At 38.8% G+C, this 22,924-nt stretch overlaps 1 protein-coding gene across 3 annotated transcripts in view; it reads right to left on the bottom strand.

Annotated features, from left to right (window-relative positions):
• Eip78C (Ecdysone-induced protein 78C) overlaps positions 1 to 22,924 on the bottom strand; it is a 258,466-nt gene that overhangs the window by 28,240 nt on the left and 207,302 nt on the right. For all 3 annotated transcript variants that reach the window (XM_033466775.2, XM_076520972.1, XM_033466774.2), the window contains one exon: positions 18,888 to 19,012. In XM_033466775.2, coding sequence (XP_033322666.1) covers positions 18,888 to 19,012 — 125 coding nt within the window. The remainder of the gene's footprint in view (positions 1 to 18,887; positions 19,013 to 22,924) is intronic.

The raw sequence follows: 22,924 nt of genomic DNA, 5'->3' as shown, positions 1-22,924 counted from the left end.
TTGTAGAAACTTGAAATTTGATTTTTGTCACTAATCGTTCCACTTAACTCGTATTTTGTTTAACCATAATTTCAGATCCGTTCTAATTGAGAGTTTATGTGCAACAGATATAGTTGTATTAGACCGATGAAATGTGTCATCGGTCGAAATAATTTCATTGGCTGCTGCGAATAAACACATCACGCCTACCCAAGGTTGCGTTAGATATTTATTAAAGACGATCTCTCGTGTGTCAGATCCGACAGGGGCCTATAGAGGACACGGCAAACACGATGCAGATCGTATCGAACTCATCAGGCTCGATAAAGTAGGTGGAGAACTTGGACTTAACGACTATACCGAACTCATGGTAAAGACACAATTTAATTGATCGAGCCATGTAGAGGCTATAATGCATTTATCAGATGAAATGGTAGTCATAACGTTTTAGCGTAAGGAATTCAGCTGAGTTACCTGGATAGGGAACGATGGAAACAACAGATAAAGCAAACAATTGCTGCCTGGAAATAACTCGGTCATTTCTCAGGCGTTCAACCAATTTCGTTATAATTAATGTAAATCCTTAATTGCGTTTTTATTCGTGTAACAGCAGATACGACGTGCGCGTATTAGATTCATCGAAACTGATAGAGTCTAGAAAGACTCTTGCGAACCCTAACTTTTGATACGCTTACGGTACGTACGGTGGGATTTCAGAGATCTCTCAAGGGTTCCACAGATTTCAGTCAGCAGATTTTATTACGATTCGTATAAGCCCTAGGATTAATTCCTTAATCGCGCTTCTATCCAGCATCAAATTGGACTCATTAGAACTGATAGAGGCTACAAGACTCGTGGGAGAATCCTAATTCTTGATACGTTCGTGGAACGATGGCGCGTCAGAGATCTCTAGGGTTTCGCGGAGCCAAGCCTCGAAGATTTTGAAGTGTTCAAGGTAGCAAGGATATCGCGGATTCTAGAGGTTTCTTGCGAGCTTAAGGAACCCGACAACAGCACCGACGATCGCAAGCGTCTTGCGGGTCTTTGAAAGGCGTGGGCGGAGATCTCGAGAACTCCATCGACTTCGACGAGTCTGCTGCGGTCTGCGCCGAATTCGGTAAGCTCGCAATGATCTCTGCGCGATTTATAGCGTGCATCCAATCTGGTGGGTTTATTATATGACTTTTGCTATACTGTCTATCCGATATAGCGAATCTTCGTTGTTTCCACGAAGCTACGAAAGCTGGAAGAAGATGAAGAAGAAGGCTATCCGGTAGAACTTGTCCGAGAAACAATGTAATTATCTCCTTCGATCCCTTCTTGTTCCAAGAATATTTATTTTCGAGGTTTTAGAGGTCGTACGAAGATCAACGATTCATCTTGTCCTTGGCTATTGTAAAACATCGATAACCTAGAAGTTCCCAAAATTGCGAATTCATTGAGAAAATTTGTTTTCTTTCCCATAAAGTTCGCCTCTTCATACCCAATTAGATTTTCGTCCGATAGCTTCCTTTGTTACGAGGAATAAATCAAATGCTAAATACAAATAAATCAAACTATCCAGTTCCCGACGATTTAAATGTTTGATTTGCCGAACACAATTGCTAAAGAAAATTATAAATTATCCTAAGCGCGTCGACGATCGATTATGCTTCGGTCAAAACGGCTCGCCGTTCGAGTGTTTTTGACGATCATTCGAAGATCAGGCCTTCTCGATCAAATGCATCTTCTAGCCGTTATATTTTAGACGATTAAATTAGGTCAATCGCATTATTCGGTAATTGAAAACAGATCCAGCAACCGTGAGGAAGTTAACGTCTTAGAGTAGCACTTGGCATCGCCTAATCGGATGACTTCGGTTTGATTTTTACACGATCTATAATTTTATAAATCTAAAGAACTCGATATCGTTTATTCGAAGTCTGCCGGATTCAATCGTCTCTGAACTAATTTCGCCAGGCTCAGAATGATTTATTCCTCGCTGAGTGGATTCAACGTCCCATAAATCAGTCCCGATACATGAACTATGTGCGTACATATTTATTGTGTGTTGAGTTCGACGTCACCATCGACCACATTACCTTGTCATCCACGCTGAATCCATTCGTTATTGCACACCGTTACATGTTTAATGCAATATGAGCCTAGAATCGGACATATCGTGGCTTATGTATTTTTCATTCAAGCGTAGAAGTCTGTCGACGTTCGCCGGGAGTTCGGCTTCAGGAAAATAATCAGAGCCACAGGTTTTCAATTTAACAGGGACGCTGACGTAGCCGAGACCATTTTGTCGAGCCAGAAGCGCGGAAAATAGAAACGAATGAATAAATTCGATGTTCCTTAACCACAAGAATACCACCGGGTTTTCTCATGACTCGTCCTCGAAATAACTTCTTCGAGCTGTTCCACTTAACGATACTTCTGTTTGCTACTCCAATTATCATGTCTCCAAAGTAATCGCGCAAATGGACATATTTCTGATGCGCTCATTAGATTCGGCGGTTGTCCTTAAATAAAGTGGCACACATATCGATCGCGGCCATAATTGATACGCGATTTATCCGCGTCGGGTACGTGCCATTTTGTGTAACAGTCTAACAACACTGTTTTATAACTTTGGTACAACCTTTGGTTATATTAAACTTCGAATGACATAACTTGGGTCAAGTAACTCGGACCGAGTTCGGTTTTCAAACAATTGTCACTCAAAAACCAGCTATACTGTTGAGACCCAAAAATTTGGGAGTATAATTTGAACATTTTAGAACATCGATTCCTTTAAATATTAATTATTATTAATCGCGCATTATAATTAATCGCGTTCCCTAGAACGCGATATCTCACTTCCAAGTATATTGAATTAATTGTTAATTTCGTTCTTCTTATGACATTCTTATTATAATATTTTCGAAAAAAATGTGGCAGCATTTTCGACCCAATGTGACAGCGGAGGTTTAAGTAATGTATGCAAAAAAAGGTAGTATTTTTACTTCCGTGTTAATGGATATATTACTTAAAATATTTTTAAATATAATTACAAATAATTGTTCGAAATACATATTTATGTTATTGTTCGCGTAATACAAATTTTCCGTATTACTTTTACACACGAACTAAGTGCTATTAACATATAATGTACCCGAGGATGTGTTTTAATATTCATAATTATATTTATATATTTCACAGCAAGTTTCAGAGTATGGTACATCAGTTATAAATAATTCTCGTACGTCGCAAGACAAATAACTTCGAATAGTTAACTCTGATACAATCTACAACAAATATTGTATTCCATTTAATAATCTCGATTCGTACACAATAAATCTTGCGAATATAAAAGATTTAAATTGTCTATAAACCTTTGTAGCTAAATAAATTTTGGAACATTGTATTAGGTCTACCGGAAAGTTCTGTCCGTTTTTGAATTGAAATATAACACAATTTTCATACATTTAATAATATTTATTGTAGAATATACTTTCCATCGTTACTTATGACTTCTTGCCAGCGTGATGGCAACTTGTAAATGCTATTTTTAAAAAAGGATTTATTTTTAGAGGCGAAGAACTCAACTAGCGCTTGGTTGACATCAGCTTCAGTTTTGAATTTTTTTTCCTGTAAAAAGTTTTGCAAAGAGAGAAACAAGTGATAATCGGAGGGTGCTAGGTCTGGGGAGTATGGTGGATGCGACAGAATTTCCCAGCCTAGCTCTGCGATTTTCCGAAGAGTCGCCAAAGCAGCATGTGGTCTGGCATTATCATCGGTAGCCATGTTTTCACGATCGCGTCTCACTTAATAATGACATGAGACATCTTTGTTTCAGTTTATTTAGGAGAGTGCATGTGTGTAAATGCAACGATAAAGAGAGATAGCCATATATGTCTCAAATCAACATGTGCACATGGATTGAAACTTGAAGTGACACTATCGGACAGAACTTTCCGGTAGACCTAATACAATGTTCCAAAATTTATTTAGCTATAAAGGGGTTTATAGACAAAATAAACCTTTTATATTCACAAGATTTATTGTGTACGAATCGAGATTATTAAATGGAATACAATATTTGTTGTAGATTGTATCAGAGTTAACTATTCGAAGTTATTTTTCTTGCGACGTACGAGAATTATTTATAACTGCTGTACCATGCTCTGAAACTTGCTGTGAAATATATAAATATAATTATGAATATTAAAACATATCCTCGGGTACATTATATGTAAAAAGCATTTAGTTCGTGTGTAAAAGTAATACGGAAAGTTTGCATTACGCGAACAATAATTTACAACAACAATATTATCTAAATAAAACTATTCCAACTACCATGTATTTCTGCATTATTCCGCTGACACTTAAGTTAGGAGAATTGCGAGCTAAAAATTCGCAACTGCATAACGAAAGCGGTACAGTCTGCTAGACGCGGGGTTCGAAAACCGCGCGACCGACGAGCGAAAAACCCCGAAACCAGAGCGCGAAAACCAGCCTCGGGAACGCAGCGTACGCATATTCCAGCTTCCTAACAGCGCGTGAGCGTATCGGTTTATTGGTCTATTACTGACGGGTATTAATTAATGAAAGCCATACGAGAGAACGCGGGGAGGACGACGCGTATCCGCCGGCCGATATCCTGGAACAGGGGCTGCGAGCCGGCCAGTGGTACCCCAACAGTCAATAATACCAGCATTCTATACCGCGGCTCGACCTCGGCTCGTTGCTAAAATCGATACAGGCGACGATGTATCAGTTTGCACCTCGGACGGCGTCGCCACGCCGCTGGCAAATAATAAGCACTTCCGTTCGACGTTCGAGCCGCGACAGGAACTGCTCGTCCCTGTCCTTGAAGGAACAGAGTGCCGGCAGGGGGGGGGCTGTCTTATCCAACAGGCAGGCCCCGGAAAATTTTATTTCAAATGGAAATAAGAAACAACTATTTGAGATGCAGCGACGTGAATAATTATAGGTTCAAAGCAATTGTTACATTTTCAGCAACATTGAAAATAAAATTTAACCCCGTATTATATTTGTATATTTCTATATTAGAAATAATAGAAAATAGAAAGGAGGCCGCCTACGGTGCTGTGAATAATTATAAACACAAAGTAACGTTTACATTTTTACCGATGCTTAAACAAGAACCAACAGAAACTATATTTGTATGTATATTTTTATTCTTGTTAAGTTTTTTTGTTTCGATGTCGCTAAAAATGTAAAAGTTACTTTGTAAAAATGTACAAAACATACAAATACGATGTCTTGTTAACCTTTTAGGTACGAGTGAATTCTGCGCGAGACTATTTCCCTGGACGGCAGATTCTGATATGTACTATTCAGAGTCTGATACTGTGTATTCCGTTTATACAGGGTGTCCCAAAAATGTCTCTCAATCCGGAAATGGCGGGTTCCTCGGATCATTCGAAGCAACTTCTTCCTTTACAAAAATTTTCTCCGAGGCACCGTTAACGAGTTATTATGGAAAAACAGTGACCAATGAGAGGCGAGCTCAGCTGGCGCTAGGCGGCCGAGCCAACGGCGCCAACGGTCGAGCGGTCGAATCCCAGTTCCGCTGATTGGCTCGGTCGCCTCGCGCCAGCCGAGCTCACCTCTCATTGGTCACTGTTTTTCATTAATAAGTCGTTAATGGTGCCTCGGAGAAAATTTTTGTAAAGGAAAAAGTTGCTTCAAATGACTCGAGGAACCCGCCACTTTCGGATTGCGAGACTTTTTTGGGACACCATGTATATTATTGACACTGTTGTAAATCGATGTGAAGACAAAAGAAATGTGAAACAATGCATAGGAAGATGATTATTTAATTCAAACGGAGAACTAGTGAGCTACTAGAGTGAGCCACTATAGTGGCGCGTCGTTCAGAGAGATGATATCCGCGAATGCCACTATAGTGGCGCGTCGTGCCTAAGAGGTTAAGTTCGATGAAAATTTAGATATCGGTAACGATGTAACTACTAACAATTTGTAATTATTTCGTTATACTCTCCCACGTTCAATAAATAAATCAAAATCATTTATTCGAGAAAATTAAAACTGAATATGTTGGGGTGTATGAAAACTCGCTACTTTTTCAACGGTCTTGCATTCCACGGATCCAATCAAATGTGGTACATAGATCTGAATAAAATTTGATGTCCTGAATATACTATCGCGAAAATTAATTTCTAAATTGACAAAAAATTTCATATTAGATCAGTTACCGACAGCCGTGGCACCGAGATGATAAAAGTATTAACATCCGTGCCAACATCTTTGTTCGTGGCTTTACATGAATATCCATTGGCCAAGTTAAATATTGTATACCTACACGTGATATGCATTGTATGTTAACATATATAAAAACTTGCAATTAGAAACAGAGGAAAGTGTACACCGTGTAATTAATGAAGCCACGGGTGCAAGACTGAAACCATAAAATATGTAATTTTTCCACGATTTTATAGAACGGTCCCACAATGCAGTTTATTTCTATATCCATATTTATATCTTGCAAAGGTTATTAACTTTTCCCCGACACAATAAAGCGTAGATTGCGAGGAATGCTCTCAACACAATTACACCATTACATCATAAAACCCGCTTGTGACACGAGATAGGTGCTCGTTGGACCGCGGCAATAATCTAAAACGAGTAGAGCAAACAGGATTGGACGACCGGGCCCCGCAACTTGCAGATTATCCTCGTTTAATGTTCAACGAACGGGGCACACGTTGATTACGTATCATCGCGGCCGAGCATATCAATTAATCCGCAATAGAATTTCGATGGACGAGCCGGAGGGTGAAGCATAAAGTGCTCTGTACGAGACGGAGGTAAAGAAGTCAACGTATATATGTTGGCACTTAGGATCTACGTTAGTCTGTTTTCAAGCACATATTACTAACGTAAAAAGTTCCCCCGTAAAACAATAAACAAACGTTACTACCATACCCGACTACGTCATTTGCGAAACGAAACTTTCGGTCGAAGTTCATCTTTCGACAGAGATAGCATGCTCGCTTCATAAAAGTGAACATTTTTTATTATTCCCACAGGAATAATAACAAGTTTATGACTATTGTTATTACTATTAGCAGTTTATGATTATACTTTATTTTCACTCTCTTCTTCTGTTTTTCCGATCCACTACTTCAAATCAAAATAAATAATTTGAGTCGTTCAAGTAACTTCATCTAAAGCATTGGAAAGTCGACCCAACTGTCTTTTAATATTTTATAATCTTTTTAATGACGTCAAACACGAGCGCTCACCAATAGTTATTTTCAACAAATGGCTCGAAAATGGCCGAGACAGAAAATCGTAATTTATTTATGCAAAAATGTTTGTCCTGCGTGAAATTGTTCCAAAAAAATATTCCGGATTATTGATGTAATTATCAATAAAACAAGGTGTGTGCGCGCGCGCGCGTGTGTGTGTGTGTGTGTGTGTGTGTGAAAGATTATTTTATTGAGAACTGAGAACTTGGTATAAATGTTACTTGGCGAGTATCGTGTGAAAGAACGTCTAGAGAGATTTAAATGAGACACAAAGAAGATAGTTGAATGTCTATGAATTATTGATTATGGTAGTCGACACGCGTGTCGAAAGACGTTATTTTCCATTTGTTAAATATTTTAAGTTATCATTATTTGAATTAAATTCTTATATATCCAACATATTTATATCGTGAGAATTTAAGGCGATGATAAGAATAATTTGAACGTTAATAATAATAATAGTACAACTACGTAATAATCGTATAAGTTATACAGGCCGATACACGTAATACTTTCAGATCGTCCCTCCATTATTAATGCATTTACAAGCCAAGTATATTTTTATTTTATTGTCCCGTAATTCCCATGTAACCGATGCACAATAGAGCTGTGCTTAAACTATAATTACGTAATCGTATTTTATTGCCTAGTTGCAGTAACATTAATAATACGTCGGTTAAACCGTAAATTTTACTTGTCTTCGATAAAATTACACAGTCTTCCGATTGTATTTCCCTTGACTACTTATACATAAATATAATTATTACGTTGGTACCATAACATTTGCATAATGAAATCATAAAAGGTGAAAGTTTGTTTCCTGCACCGAAATTCCCGTCTATTCGACGCGCAGTAGAGCTTCGCGTAATAAATCAAAGTGTAAAAGGGACGGCGACCGCTGGTTGCCAGTAGAAAAGGCCTACGTTTAATCAGACGGCCGGAGACGACGTTTTCCGCTCGCAGTGGAAGAGCGTGTTTAACCGGCCGCGACGCGGAGAACTGGCAAATTAGAAATTCCGTGACGTTGCTTAATTAAGTTAATTAATTGATTGATCAACTAATTAATTAATCCTTTTGATACAATCACGACGATGTTACAGAATTGCGCTCGGTGCCGGTCCAACTTTCGGCTAGACGTAATCAACAATCGCGGCTGTATTTTATTAACGATTCAGAAATGTTTATATTTGGTGGACGCGCAATGATGCAGATCGAGGGGAAGAGGGGGAGCACGCGGAAACGTTGGTTAATCATAATAATGGACCCTTTAATATTAATTGCACACCTGGTCTCGTTCGCTGAAACGCACCGCTATAAACACGCTGTATTAAGTACGAGCGTTTACAGAAATGAACTCGTCGCATGCGACCGGTTACGTGTTACGTTCGACCGGTGGAACAATTTTTATAGAACGACGATACGGGCGCAGTAGCGACGGCCTTCGCATGGTCAGACGCGTGCGTTTCTTGTTCTCCTTCTGCAGCCGAACGAAAGTAAACGCGACCGTTGGCTGTTTTTCAACGGTCGAATAATTTATACGTTAATTTCGCTCGTTAACCGACCAACTTATCGAACCCTCATGCCAAATCACGAACCGAAAATTCGCTTGCAAATTCAATTACGTATCTCGATGCTTTTCTATTTTCCATACGAAATTGTGAACTGGATAATTCGTCGGCATCGATCATTTCGTAATATCGAGTCGGAAACTGCGAATTTCAAACAGTATTATTTGTTTCTTTTTTCTTCTTAAATCGAACAAAATTCTATTTTCTGTTTTCGATGTATTCAACTGCCAAAGTGAATATAGGTATACGCTGAATATCAATTTTCTTCGTCCGCTAGAGAATTATTGACTGTTTATAACATTAGGATAAATATGGATACATGATAAACATAAATTTGCTTTTCGGAACTGTCAACAACAATGAAATCCTAAATATAGAAACTACGCGGAGCAAATATATTTATATTTTGAAAAATTATTAACGACATTAAAATTATTAACATTCCATATAGGTATGCGCTGAGTATTAATTTTCTTCGTCTGCTAGAGAATTATTGACTGTTTATAACATTAGGATAAATATGGATACATGATAAATATAAATTTGCTTTTCAGAACTGTAAGCAACAATGAAATTCTAAATATAGAAACTACGCGGAGCAAATATCTTTATATTTTGAAAAATTATTAACGACATTAAAATTATTAACATTCCATATAGGTATGCGCTGAGTAATAATTTTCTTCGTCTGCTAGAGAATTATTAACTGTTTATAACATTAGAATAAATATGGATACATGATAAATATAAATTTCCTTTTCAGAACTGTAAGCAACAATGAAATTCTAAATATAGAAACTACGCGGAGCAAATATCTTTATATTTTGAACAATTATTAACGACATTAAAATTATTAACATTCCATATAGGTACGCACTGAGTATTAATTTTCTTCGTCCGCTAGAGAATTATTGACTGTTTATAACATTAGGATAAATATGGATACATGATAAATATAAATTTGCTTTTCGGAACTGTCAACAACAATGAAATCCTAAATATAGAAACTACGCAGAGCAAATATCTTTATATTTTGAACAATTATTAACGACATTAAAATTATTAACATTCCATATAGGTATACGCTGAATATCAATTTTCTTCGTCTGCTAGAGAATTATTGACTGTTTATAACATTAGGATAAATATGGATACATGATAAATATAAATTTTCTTTTTAGAACTGTAAGCAACAATGAAATTCTAAATATAGAAACTATGCGGAGCAAATATATTTATATTTCGAAAAATTATCAACGACGGTGATATAATCGATTATAAATGCTTCTGAAAGAACTTGCAGACAGTTTTTACTAAAATTGTTTGGTAAAAAACATAAAAAATTGAAGACCTAAGCTATTTCGTACCGGCCGAACGTCACGCGCGAACCGAACCGGAAATTCGTTGCGAAAGGTCGATTCTGTTCGGGTGAAATCAGAAAATTAATTCTGTAAGATCAACAGTTCCAGAAATGGAAATTCATTTGTTCGTCCGTGGAAACGTTGAAAGAATAGCAAACACTGTCCCGTGTGTATTTTTTCAAAAGCATGGATCGAGTTTTCGTGGAGCTAATTAAATTCGTTTTCGACTAAACACAAATATACATGCATTCGACAAATGGATGCAACAAATATTTGCGAAGGAGATACAAAACACACGGCGAATCTGTATAATTCACGAGAACACGGGCGCGTAGAATGTTTCGTAAAGTTTTCGACGATCCGTCGACGAGTTAAAAACGAGGTTTTCATTATAAAATAACAGGCTTGTTCCGGCTGATCGATTCGTTGGTTTTAACGATTACAAAACAAAAGGAACAAGGGAATCGAGGCCGACCCGAATATATAGGGCTGATTGTAATTCGTTAAAAACGAACGATGAAATTTGTTCGCGATCGCGAGAGCGCTGAATGTTCATTTTTCTCAATTTGTTTGTGGAGCACGTTTAACCAAATGAACCGAATTCACGCGTGCTCGAATTCCGGCTCGAAAATTCGCATGCGCGCGCGCTCCCGGTCTTTTAACTATGCAAAGCCTGCATTTTGACTCCGACGCTATGGCGGAAGTGCTTGCCTATGCATTCTTTAGCACAGCCGTCTGCGGGAAAGGTTCAATATTTATTGAAAAGGACGCGGGGACGATGTGAATTTTTAGCGTACAAACTCGTTCCCCGAATTCGTGGAATAACTTTCAAAAATACAAATTGATTTTCCCTTTGACTACGCGCTGCGTCGCGGACGCGACTTTTCGTAATGAAAGCCGAATCAGTTTTCCACGGAGTTGAAACAATTACACACGGCGGACAAAATTTTGAAACGAACGGAACGAAAAATCTCTATATTAGTAGTTTCACGTTCGCTGCTTTCGAAATTTTGGGCGGTTCGAAAACATATTCGTACTTCCCGGTTAACACTTTGTCCGTCGCGTCACCCATACATACGGGAGACAGTGCTATTTGCTCAGATTTGGAAATCAATTTTTACGCCAATTTATTACATCTTCCTAATTTGATTAGGTTCCGCAAAGCGTCAGTGTGTTGGAACTGTATTTGATGTTATAAAATGTAACTTTAAAATTCTTTAATTTCCTAAAGTAAAATACTTTAATTTTATGAAGATTTCGAAGGATTTTTTTTAAAGAACTAATAAAAAATATTTCATTCTGGGAACTAGATTATGTATCAAAAACTTATAATGGAAAACATGAACGATATATTCTGCTGATTCGGTGTGTACATAATGAAATTATGTATCCACTACTTCTGTATTATGTATTTATATCGAATCCGACTAGTATTAAGAGGCGGATACGATGCAACATATAGTTTATTTTCAAGGTTATTTTCTTCAAAGTTTTCCTATAAATTTTACATATAAGCGTATATTTTTTTATTGCATCGTGCAGCATTGCGTGTTATTGTTTTCGTCTCTACACGTTGGCATACGGACAGACAATAATTTCACGTTCCGTTCTCGTGTTTTTGGAGTAAAACAAATATGCGTTCGTATGTAAATTATCATAAATGACCTCGGACACGCCGATAAAAAATGAATTTGAGAAAAATAAACTGTATCTTGCATCGTATTCTTTTTTTAATACCAGTCGAATTCGGTATAAGAAAACTGTTTGTAACATTATCATTGAAGGAGATATTTAGGTGGAAACGAATATTTAGAACCACTCTGTGATGTCCGTATAATTGACATTGCAAATCACTGATCAAGAAGTGAGAATCCTTAATTGAATTGCTTCGAAATTGTTAAATTTTTGGAAGCTGCAGCGTAGCAACCTCTGTGTCAACGAATACAGCAATGTCTCCGTAATTGACGCTCAGATTCTGCACAAAAATGGACAATTTGGGAAGAGGAGACACGATTATTCGAGCCTTGCGGCTCGTTTTTATAGTCGTTGACAATCGATAACCATAAAAAACGTGTCGCAAAGTTCGAACAATCGAATACAGTAATTTGTGTCAACGAATACAGCAATGTCTCCGTAATTGACGCTCAGATTGTGCAGAAAAATGGACAATTTGGGAAGAGGAGACACGATTATTCGAGCCTTGCGGCTTGTTTTTATAGTTGTTGACAATCAATAACCATAAAAAACGAGTCGCAAAGTTCGAACAATCGAATACAGTAATTTGTGTCAACGAATACAGCAATGTCTCCGTAATTGACGCTCAGATCGTGCGGAGAAATGGATAATTTGGGGAGAGGAGACACGATTATTCGAGCCTTGCGGCTCGTTTTTATAGTCGTTGACAATCGATAACCATAGAAAACGAGTCGCAAAGCTCGAACAATCGAATACAGTAATTTGTGTCAACGAATACAGCAATGTCTCCGTAATTGACGCTCAGATCGTGCGGAGAAATGGACAATTTGGGGAGAGGAGACACGATTATTCGAGCCTTGCGGCTCGTTTTTATAGTCGTTGACAATCGATAACCATAAAAAACGAGTCGCAAAGCTCGAACAATCGAATATAGTAATTTGTGTCAACGAATACAGTAATGTCTCCTTAACTGACGCTCAGATTCTGCACAAAAATGGACAATTTGGGAAGAGGAGACACGATTATTCGAGCCTTGCGGCTCGTTTTTATAGTCGTTGACAATCGATAACCATAAAAAACGAGCCGCAAGGCTCGAACAATCGTATCTCCTCTTCCAAAATTGTCCACTTTTGTGGACAATCCGAGCGTCAATTAGAGAGACATTACTGTACCGAAAAACTGGCGATTCATAAGCGAACGTTCGAAACAACAATTTTTCCAGGCTCCTAGACTGAAACCTCCCCTCGAGTTCAGCGCCGTTCTCGATTCCGTTAGTTCTCCGACTTGTTTCGTCCGCCACCGAGTCCCGTCTCAATTTCTCGGCCAAACAAAAACACGATCGCGCCTCCTTTCTAGGCAGTCTCGTAAGCGCACCGCGTGCCCGACAAACAAAAAGAGACGGGCGACATCGGGAACAACGAGCGCGCATTCATTTCCCCGCCGGGAAATTAATTTGATCATATTGGAAAGAAGCGAAGCGACGCGGCGCGGCATCGTGCTAGCGAGCTGGCGAGTGTTCACGTTAGTCCAGGTGTACGGTTCTGTCGGTGGGAGCGCGAGAATGTACCAATTCACCGTTAACTCTGGCCTCGGGGCTTCCGTGTTTCAATCTCAGCACCGTGGAGCACCGGCGGATGTGCATCTCGCAGCGGGATTAAGCCGCGTACACACCGCGAGCGTTGTCAGCTGCCACGGCGTTCGTGCAGTTAATACGCTAAGAAGGCAAACCTCGAGCATGCAGTAATAATACTCGAGCGAGCCGTTAAACCAACGATGATTTTCGGCAATTTTTTTCTTGACGAAATTGACAAAACTTTAAGCCGCGTACACACCGCGAGCGTTATCAGCTGCTACGGCGTTCGTACAGTTAACACGTTGACTGCCACGCGTATTTACAACAAAATCTCCTACAGGCCACCCGTGCCGCTATAGGAAGCGTGCGCTGTTAATTCATGTCTGTTTCTGTTCCTACATGAACAGTTGGAATCTTTGCCGAGTACCGAATGGTATAACTTAAAATCTCTGTCCTTATTTTTTTTCAATGATGAAAAGAGATCGGATTGCCCGGAAGGAGAAGCATAAATAAAATTACATCGTCAGATTCTGATTTGGATACTGATAAATATAATCGTAGTGATAATGAATGTTATGAAGATACTATTGACGAGATTTTACGAGAGAATTGGTCATGGAAGAAGAAAGAAATGTTGATGATGCCGAGGAAGCTACAGTTCAAATAAAAGATACGAAATGGACCGATCAGAGGCACGAGCATATCTGAAAAAACAAACAACTTTTTGTCCAAGCTGTCCTGATCAACCTCAACTTTGCAGAGAATGTTTTAATGTTATACACTGCGAATAATTTTTTTAATAAACCATTTTTATAAGAATTCAATAGTTTCATTACCTCCTGTAGAATATTTGTCGAAATATTTTCGGCAATCCTTTGTAAGTAGTCAAATCAGCGTCACCCGAATTACGGGTGACGTGGCCTGATGAGAACTTTTGCTGTCACCCGAATACGGGTGACGCGGCAGTCAACGTGTCAATACGCTAAGAAGGCAAACCTCGAGTATGCAGTAATAATACTCGAGCGAGCCGTTAAATCAACGATGATTTTCGGCAATTTCTTTTGTCGACGAAATTGACGAAACTTTTCGTCACTATCCATGCGTATTCGTTGCAATTTCAGAATGCACAAATTGTTCTTCATCACGTTTCACCGACGTTTACTGAGACAGTAAATCGATTAAACAAAACGGCAAGTTTCCAAAAATTGTTAATTGGAAACTGTAAACCTGTTTTGTTTCGATTGTGCTGATTCAAAGCGTATACAGGGTGAGTCATATAACTTAGACAGCCCATGTAACTTTTGAACTATGCATCTAATTGAAAAGTGTTAAATACAAAAGTTGTAGAGTTTTAAAAGGGAGGAGTGATGATGTATTCGCCTTATTTTTAAATAGTGTAGTTCTCGAAATTTCGTGGTCAACTTCCTTTTTTTTAAACGAAGAAGCATATTTTGCTTGTTACAGATCGAAAGAATATTAAATTTTAAGTCGAATAGTATAGGCTCGCGTTTGTCCTAAAGTTAATGGTTAACGAGATTAGGAGCCACCCTGTCCATATACAGGGTGTCCCAAAAATGTCTCGCAATCCGAGAATGGCAGGTTCCTGAGGTAATTTGAAGTAAGTTTGTCCTTGGCGAAAATGCAATCCACGGCTTTGTTTACGAGTTATTAACGAAAAAAAGAGTGACCAATAAAAGGCGACCTCAGCTAGCGCTAGGCGGCCGAGCCAAAACAGCGCCAGCGGTCGAGTGGTCGAATCCCAGTTCAGCTGGCGCGAGGCGGCCGAGCCAATGAGCGGAACTGGGCTTCGTGCGCTCATTGGCTCGGCCGCCAAGCGCTAGGCGAGCTTGTCTCTCATTGGTCAGTGTTTTTCGTTAATAATTCGTAAACGAAGCCACGGGTTGCATTTTCGCTAAGGAAAAAGTTACTTCAAATGACCTCAGGAATCCCCTACTTTCGGATTGCGAGACATTTTTGGGACACTCTGTATATATGTAAGTCAGTTCTTGACCGTACGAATCTACTTGATTCATAATATTTATTATTCTTACTTACTCCTTCGCACTATTGTTTCGCATAATTTTTTTCTCCGTGTCGTGTTTCCGTACGATTGTCCCGAATGTTGATATTATTCGCTCTGCTAGAACGGGAAAAGGAATCGCAGGAAGATCTAAAAGAAGGATACGTCCATGTAACGAAACGATCGACACTCTAACCTTGGTCGAGGGCAATAAATCGACGCGAAGAGGTGGGATTTACGATCGACGAGACGCGACGCCCACGACCGTTCATTCGTATTTTAGTGAACCTAACACGTTGCGCCAATGATTTCTGCCGTCCGGGTCATAACCTGGCTAGAAGGGAACGATAAGGACCTCTCCAGCGACACCTCTACATCGGTCGGCAAAAACTGACCTCGTCAAACTCGGTCGAGACGATCCCGAATTGAACGAGATTTCGATATCTACGCCGATAACTGGTTTTACGACAGGAAATGTTTAAACCACCTGGAAGTTTCATTGCGGCTGCATTCCTTCCACACGGCTGTTACAGGGATTCTAAGTTCCGAAAGTAGCGCGGTTACGACTCGCTCTATCGCGTGGATTAAATGTGATATTGCATAAACTGTGCTTATTTACTGGGGGAATTCATAATCTTGTACATGGAAACGAGAATTATGCGATCAAGTTATATCAGAATTGGAAGAGGTTCTATTAAATTAGAAGTTCGTTTTACATGTATAAACTTCGTCCGCGCGAGCTCTAAGTATATTTCATACAGGTTCTTTTAACATCGTTTTTAATATCGTTATTAGCGATTGCGGATCATTATGTAAAATAAAAAGGTTCAATAAAAATGCACGTATTTCTTTTTCTTTTTTAACGATTTTAACATATTAAGTGAAATATAAAATTATTCTTAAATAATTCGTTGCTTGGGAATTAACCTAATCAATTTTAGCATAAATGTAAAAAAAAAATAATACAACATAACCAGACTTGGTTATTAATTCCTAAGATTGCGTGAAATAAGTAGAAAACTAAGAATATGTTAAATTGGTATATCGGATAATTGACCTAAAAATAATATTTTGAAAGATTCTGAGCCATAAAACTGAAAGCATTCTCAAAACAATTTTCATTCTGTTCCATAAATATAAAATAAATATATCTCTGCATAATATACTTACAGTTTTGCTATCATACGAATATTACTCTGTTATTCTAAAGATTACACAACAGTTCTCCAGGTTTTCTTGCAAAACAGAAACCAGGAGGCAAATAATGAATCTAAAAGTAGAAAAGACCGACAAATGCGAATAATTGGAAGAGAAACGAACGAAGGAGAGACAAATCGATGGCAACACAAGTAACACACCGGCGTGGATACGCGAACGCAGTCAACGCGGGGGGAGCCCAATGAAAGAGAAAAATTGTTTTTATAACAGCGCCGCAACTTTCTCGGAGGAAGGGATGCGTCGAAGGCGATCTTGTTAGAGAAACAGTTCGTGATAAAGAAAAGTTTACGATTTATAATTATGCTTCGCGGCATAGAAAGTTCCGTTCGAATATCTCTTTCTCGTTGCGTCGCTGCGCGGACATGTATCTACTCACGATTTCATAGCTAAGTTCGTATAATCAGTTTTCCAACTTCGTGACTGCAGGGGAAACGTTAGTGCACTATTAAACAAGATGCATAAAGATGAAGATCGTAAATTAATTCCGCCGACTCTTAAACTACCCAACCTCTCCTTTTTAGTCGAGGATTTTCGAGATCGTACTAAATAAATTGTTCTCAGAGAGTCCGAGCAGCAAAGTTCCTTATCTCGTCCAACAGGGGACGACGTCTCCAAATTAATGTTATTTAATCGCTAGGACGTTTACGTTTGAACCGTGCATAACGCAGGACTCGGGGATTAACGTTGGTCAGTCGCTTTTACATGTTACACGAAAGACTTTGTTGAACTTTGTATCGATCTCTGATTCGTTGATATACTCTTTCTCGTTTAACTATAATGATTTCTTATATGGACGTAGTTCGTTTGCACAGTATGTACGAAACTTGTAGATAGTAATATATAAATTTGTAAATTTAAGGAAAAGAATTCGATCTACGAGTTCAATCAAAATTGCTTTTAACTGAAAGCTTTATAAATATTAAGAGAAATTTCAGAAAACGATTCGCCGATTAATTTTCAAAATAACCGATGTTTTAAACTTTGTATATCGATCATTTTTTGAGGACTAGTTTGCAAAAGTGGGAGTCGAATAAAATGTTGGTCGTTTTAGTAACTGTCCCGTTATTTCATGAAAGGTTAAATCAAATAATGATATGTAATGATGTAATTAGATTTTAATTACAAACTCGTTTAGATATACTTTCTTTCATTATTGAAAAATGTACTAAACAATGTACGTAATCCTCATCCGCATTATAATTCCAAAAAGTTTTAATATCCTTTTGTTCGTTTATAGAACATCAGCCAATAATTTTCATTGCTAATTCGTGTCTGAACAGAGCAAAATTTACGTATAAAATAAATACGAAGGTAATTCAAATAATAGGAATAACATTTTTTTGTTTGACACCTTCTTTGGAAGAATCCTAGTACTTACATACAAGAAGTTATGTAAACGTAAACTCGAAAACGTGACATGAAGTAAAAGAATGTTATTTTTAGCCTGGTTTCACCTTGTATGATTAATCGGTAAACGAACGTATGCATTTATGCTCTACCGGCTATGATATTTAAACAATAACGTAACAACTTTGAATTACAAACATTTAACTCTTTCGACGATTAAAAGAGAGGTTTACGTTGTACGTAAATGAAATATTTATAAGAAAAATATTTCTCATTGTGAAATTGCAATAAAATTGCAATAAAATGGTAATGAAATTGTAATAAAATTGCAGTAAAATTGTAATGAAAGAGTAATAAAATTGTGATAAAATTGTGATAAAACTAATAAAATTGTAATAAAATTCTAATAAAATTGTAATAAAATATTAATAAAATTGTATTAAAATTCGAATAAAATCGTCACATTTATTAATATTAATTGCTTTTATCGCATACAAAAATTTAAAAATAACGTGCAATGTACATCGCATAAGGCACGGCTGCAGTTGTAACAACGGTAAATTGTATTTTTGTATGTTGTATTTTATGAAACAACATCGGCAAACGTTTAAGCTGAAATTTATTTTATTGTTAATTTACTTTACAACCTGAGTCGTTCACGAGCCAGAACAATTATTTCGCTGATCGAATACGTATTGGCAAAATTAAGTATAATATTACGTGCACAATATGGCACCGGCAGCATGAACATTTCTTTGTTTTCGCGACCTTGGAGTTGCCATAAAAATGAGAACAGACCCAGTTAAGAATCGTTTAACCGTCCCTCCGTTACCCTTACATTCCCTTAAGTTTGATACTTACTTTGCAACCCTCGCAACTGGTCACGCCGTAATGGTAACCGCTCGCCTTGTCGCCGCAAACTCTACAGGCCACGAAACTCTTCGCGGGCGTCGAACTGTTCGAATCGGCGGCCGCGTAGTGTTGTTCTGGAAAACAAAACAGGCGGCAGCGTTATGTAACGTGATCGTCATCCGCAGAACCAGGTAAACGTTGCGCTAAAACTACCTTCTGCTTCCTCCCCGAAGCAACGAGTCCGTAAAGGTACATCGGACAATGAGCTCTTAAAACAACGCGCGTCTTCGTCTTCCGCTCGTAAGTCGCCTCAATTAGAGTTCCATACTAACTAGACTGCGAATCGTTATGCAAACTGGTATTTTTGCTGTTCGATTTTTGCAGACTAGAATTAAATAGAAATTAATTTTTCCTATTAAATACCCTTACCGAGTTCGAAGTCAAAGAAAAATCGCGATGAAAATTTCATGCTAACTGAGTTCCATACTAACTAGACTGCGAATCGTTATGCAAACTGGAATTTTGCTGTTCGAGTTTTGCAGATTAGAATTAAATAGAAATTAATTTTTCCTATTTAATACCCTTACCGAGTTCGGAGTCAAAGAAAAATCGTAATGAAAATTTCATGCTAACTTAGTTCCATACTAACTAGACTGCGAATCGTTATGCAAACTCGAATTTTTACCCTTCGATTTTTGTAGACTAGGATTAAATAGAAATTAATTTTTCTTATTAAATGCTCTTACCGAGTTCGAAGTCAAAGAAAAATCGTAACGAAAATTTCATGGTAACTAAGTCCCATACTAACTAGACTGCGAATCGTTATGCAAACTGGAATTTTTGCCGTTCGATTTTTGCAGACTAGAATTACATAGAAATTAATTTTTCTTATTAAATACCCTTACCGAGTTCGAAGTTAAAGAAAAATCGCAATGAAAATTTCATGCTAACTATGTTCCATACTAACTAGACTGCGAATCGTTATGCAAACTGGAATTTTGCTGTTCGATTTTTGCAGACTAGAATTACATAGAAATTAATTTTTCCTATTAAACACCTTTACCGAGTTCGAAGTCAAAGAAAAATGAATTTTATATTCAGCGTTTTTCTGGATTAAGATACGGATGCCATGATCGCATAAAATCTCCAATAAAGCGTGTCGACGTATCTCATCTTGTTTTGCTAAGTCGAAAGCATCGCGTTCTGCGCATCGCGTTATTATTCGTAATCGTCGCGAACAATCATATTTTATTTCACTTCTTACATTTCCTATAAAACAGTTTCGAAGAACTATCCATTGTATTTTGTGTAATCTAAAAATGCTTTCGTTCCGTAAATTGACTCTTCCAAAATAAAGTTATACCTTCGACAGCAACGAATTGAACTTCTACTACTGCCTCTTCCGTGTTCGTCGATGTTCGATAATATATTTCTATCTTTTATATACTGGTCGCAAGGGCACAGCAATGAGACGATAAAGAATGGAATAAATTGTATTCAATGTTTGTACACAATCGAATGACTCGAAGCATACAGAAACTACTACATAGTTTATTTAACCCCTTAACGCGCAGAAACGTATTAACACGGGCGTGCAAAACCGGCCAAAATGTGCAGACCCGTATATATACGGTCGGCGTCGCAACTTATGTCGCTAAAATGTTCAGATTCGAATATATGAAAAACAGTACGATGGGTACAAAATTCGATCTGCAATGCGATTCAATATTCACTATAATTATTTATCCACTATTTTTATTGAATTTTTAGTAATTTTTGCATTTTTTTTAAATATTTATTGAAATTAAGGTCCAAATATGTATTTTCTTTGATAAAAAAAATTGATTTGTTTTGGTCGGTTTTTTTTTTTAAATTGTGCATTAAGGGGTTAAGCTAAAAGTAAAAGATGTCGGAGATGCTCGTTTTCAATCACCTCGAAATCGTGCATTCGCGAATGAATTACTCTATTAAATCGCGCAAAAAGGAGCACGATTTCGTGGAACAAGAAACCAGAAGAAGCTGTCAAATGACGGAACAACGGATGCTGTCGGATTGACTTACGGTCCAACCCGATCATTTTCAGCCGTGTACACGGATCGAAAAGAAAACCATCCGGGGAATAAAAACAACCCTCGAAATCAGCGCGCCGCCGTTCAAAAAGCAACCGAGAGCCCGGTCAAGATAACCGGCAACCGTTTCCGCCTCGCCATTCCATCGCTAATTACCCCCATCCGTTCCCCCCGGTGTTCAGACAAAGTCGAAAAAAGGCCGAGACGAGGACAGAACGGGGAGGGTTCGCGGTTCCCCATAAACAGTCCTGTTCACGTCCCGTCGCCACGCAATTCCCGGCGCGATCCAAACCGAGCAGCCGACGAGATCAGGCTCGAACACAAAGCCTTCCTTCCTGCTAACAACCAAAAAACCCGGCTCGGCGTGCGTGTATGTAACGGCACCGTGGATGGAAACGGTCACGCGTGGACGCGGAGGAAGAGGAAAAAGCTTCGGACGAAAAACCGGCGAGAGAACCTAGCCCAAATAGAGGGGAAGAGGATCGGAGCGAGAAACGACGTGCGAGAGAGACGAGGTGGGCAAGGCGTTCAGGGGACAACCGGGAGGAGGATGATCGCGGGACTAGAAGAAGAAGAAGAAGAGGTGGTGGAAGAAAGGCGGCGGGGTTCCACGGGCGGAGACCGAGGGAACACGTTCGGCCATGGGTTCTTTCATTCGTCCAGCAGCCCGTTGCATCCATAATGCAACGACGGACGTGGAACACGGAGGACGCGGACCCGGGGAGCCCGTCGAGGAAGGGAAAAGGCTGGAACAGCCTCGGTGGTTCGTGTAACGGAAAGCCCGCGTCACCGTTACAGAAGCACGGGGAGGAACAAGCGGGAGAAAGAAGAGGAGGAGGAGAAGGAGGAAGAAGAAGAAGAAGAAGAAGAAGATGGTCGAGCTGAGCGGAGCAGAGCCGAGCCGACGTCGGTGCCGGCAGGAACGTGGGACGGAAAGAAAAAGGAAGAGGAAAACTGGCGAACCGGCCGCGTCTACGAGCAGCGTCTAGAAAGCAACGAAACTGCTGCTTTGTAATTTATATAGTTTATAATCATTCAGAATGCAGGACCCTCGTCATCTTCGACCAAGGATACGAAGGAGATGAGAACCGGCTCCTCCCTAACCGGGAATACAATTTTTCTGAGCCGACCGTTTTCTACTGCACGCGCGTTATAGGAGTCCACGATATGATTAGAAAGTAGCGAAACTGTTGCTTCGTAATTTATGGTTTATAATCATTCGGAAAATGTAGAATCTCATCTTGAACCGAGGGTATTCCATATCCGAAGAAGATGAGACCAGGCTCCTCAAATGGTATAACAGTTCTTTCGAGTAGACTGTCTGCTAACTAGATTCTCTTTCGACTCTGTCATTTCAGTCTCAAAGTGGTCACATGTCTCGCATTTCTTCCACGCGAAGAACACGGGTACGTATTTCTCGTTTCCTAACTGTTTCGCGGTGGATTCTTTGTTCTCCGTTGTATTAGGTCTACCGGAAAGTTCTGTCCGATAGTGTCACTTCAAGTTTCAATCCATATGCACATGTTGATTTCAGACATATATGACTATCTCTCTTTATCATTGCATTTGCACACATGCACTCTCCTAAATAAACTGAAACAAAGATGTCTCATGTTATTATTAAGCGAGACGCGATCGCGAAAACATGGCTACCGATGATAATGCCGGACCACATGCTGCTTTGGCGACTCGTCAGAAAATCGCAGAGCTCGGCTGGGAAATTCTGTCGCATCCACCATACTCCCCGGACCTAGCACTCTCCGATTATCACTTGTTTCTCTCTTTGCAAAACTTCTTACAGGAAAAAAGATTCAAAACTGAAGCTGACGTCAACCAAGCGCTAGTTGAGTTCTTCGCCTCTAAAAATAAATCATTTTTTAAAAATGGCATTTACAAGTTGCCATCACGCTGGCAAGAAGTCATAAGTAACGATGGAAAGTATATTCTACAATAAACATTATTAAATGTATGAAAATT

Source organism: Megalopta genalis, chromosome 4 (genome assembly GCF_051020955.1).
Source record: "Megalopta genalis isolate 19385.01 chromosome 4, iyMegGena1_principal, whole genome shotgun sequence".
NCBI classification, from domain to species: domain Eukaryota; kingdom Metazoa; phylum Arthropoda; class Insecta; order Hymenoptera; family Halictidae; genus Megalopta; species Megalopta genalis.
This window is presented reverse-complemented; position numbering and strand designations above follow the sequence as displayed.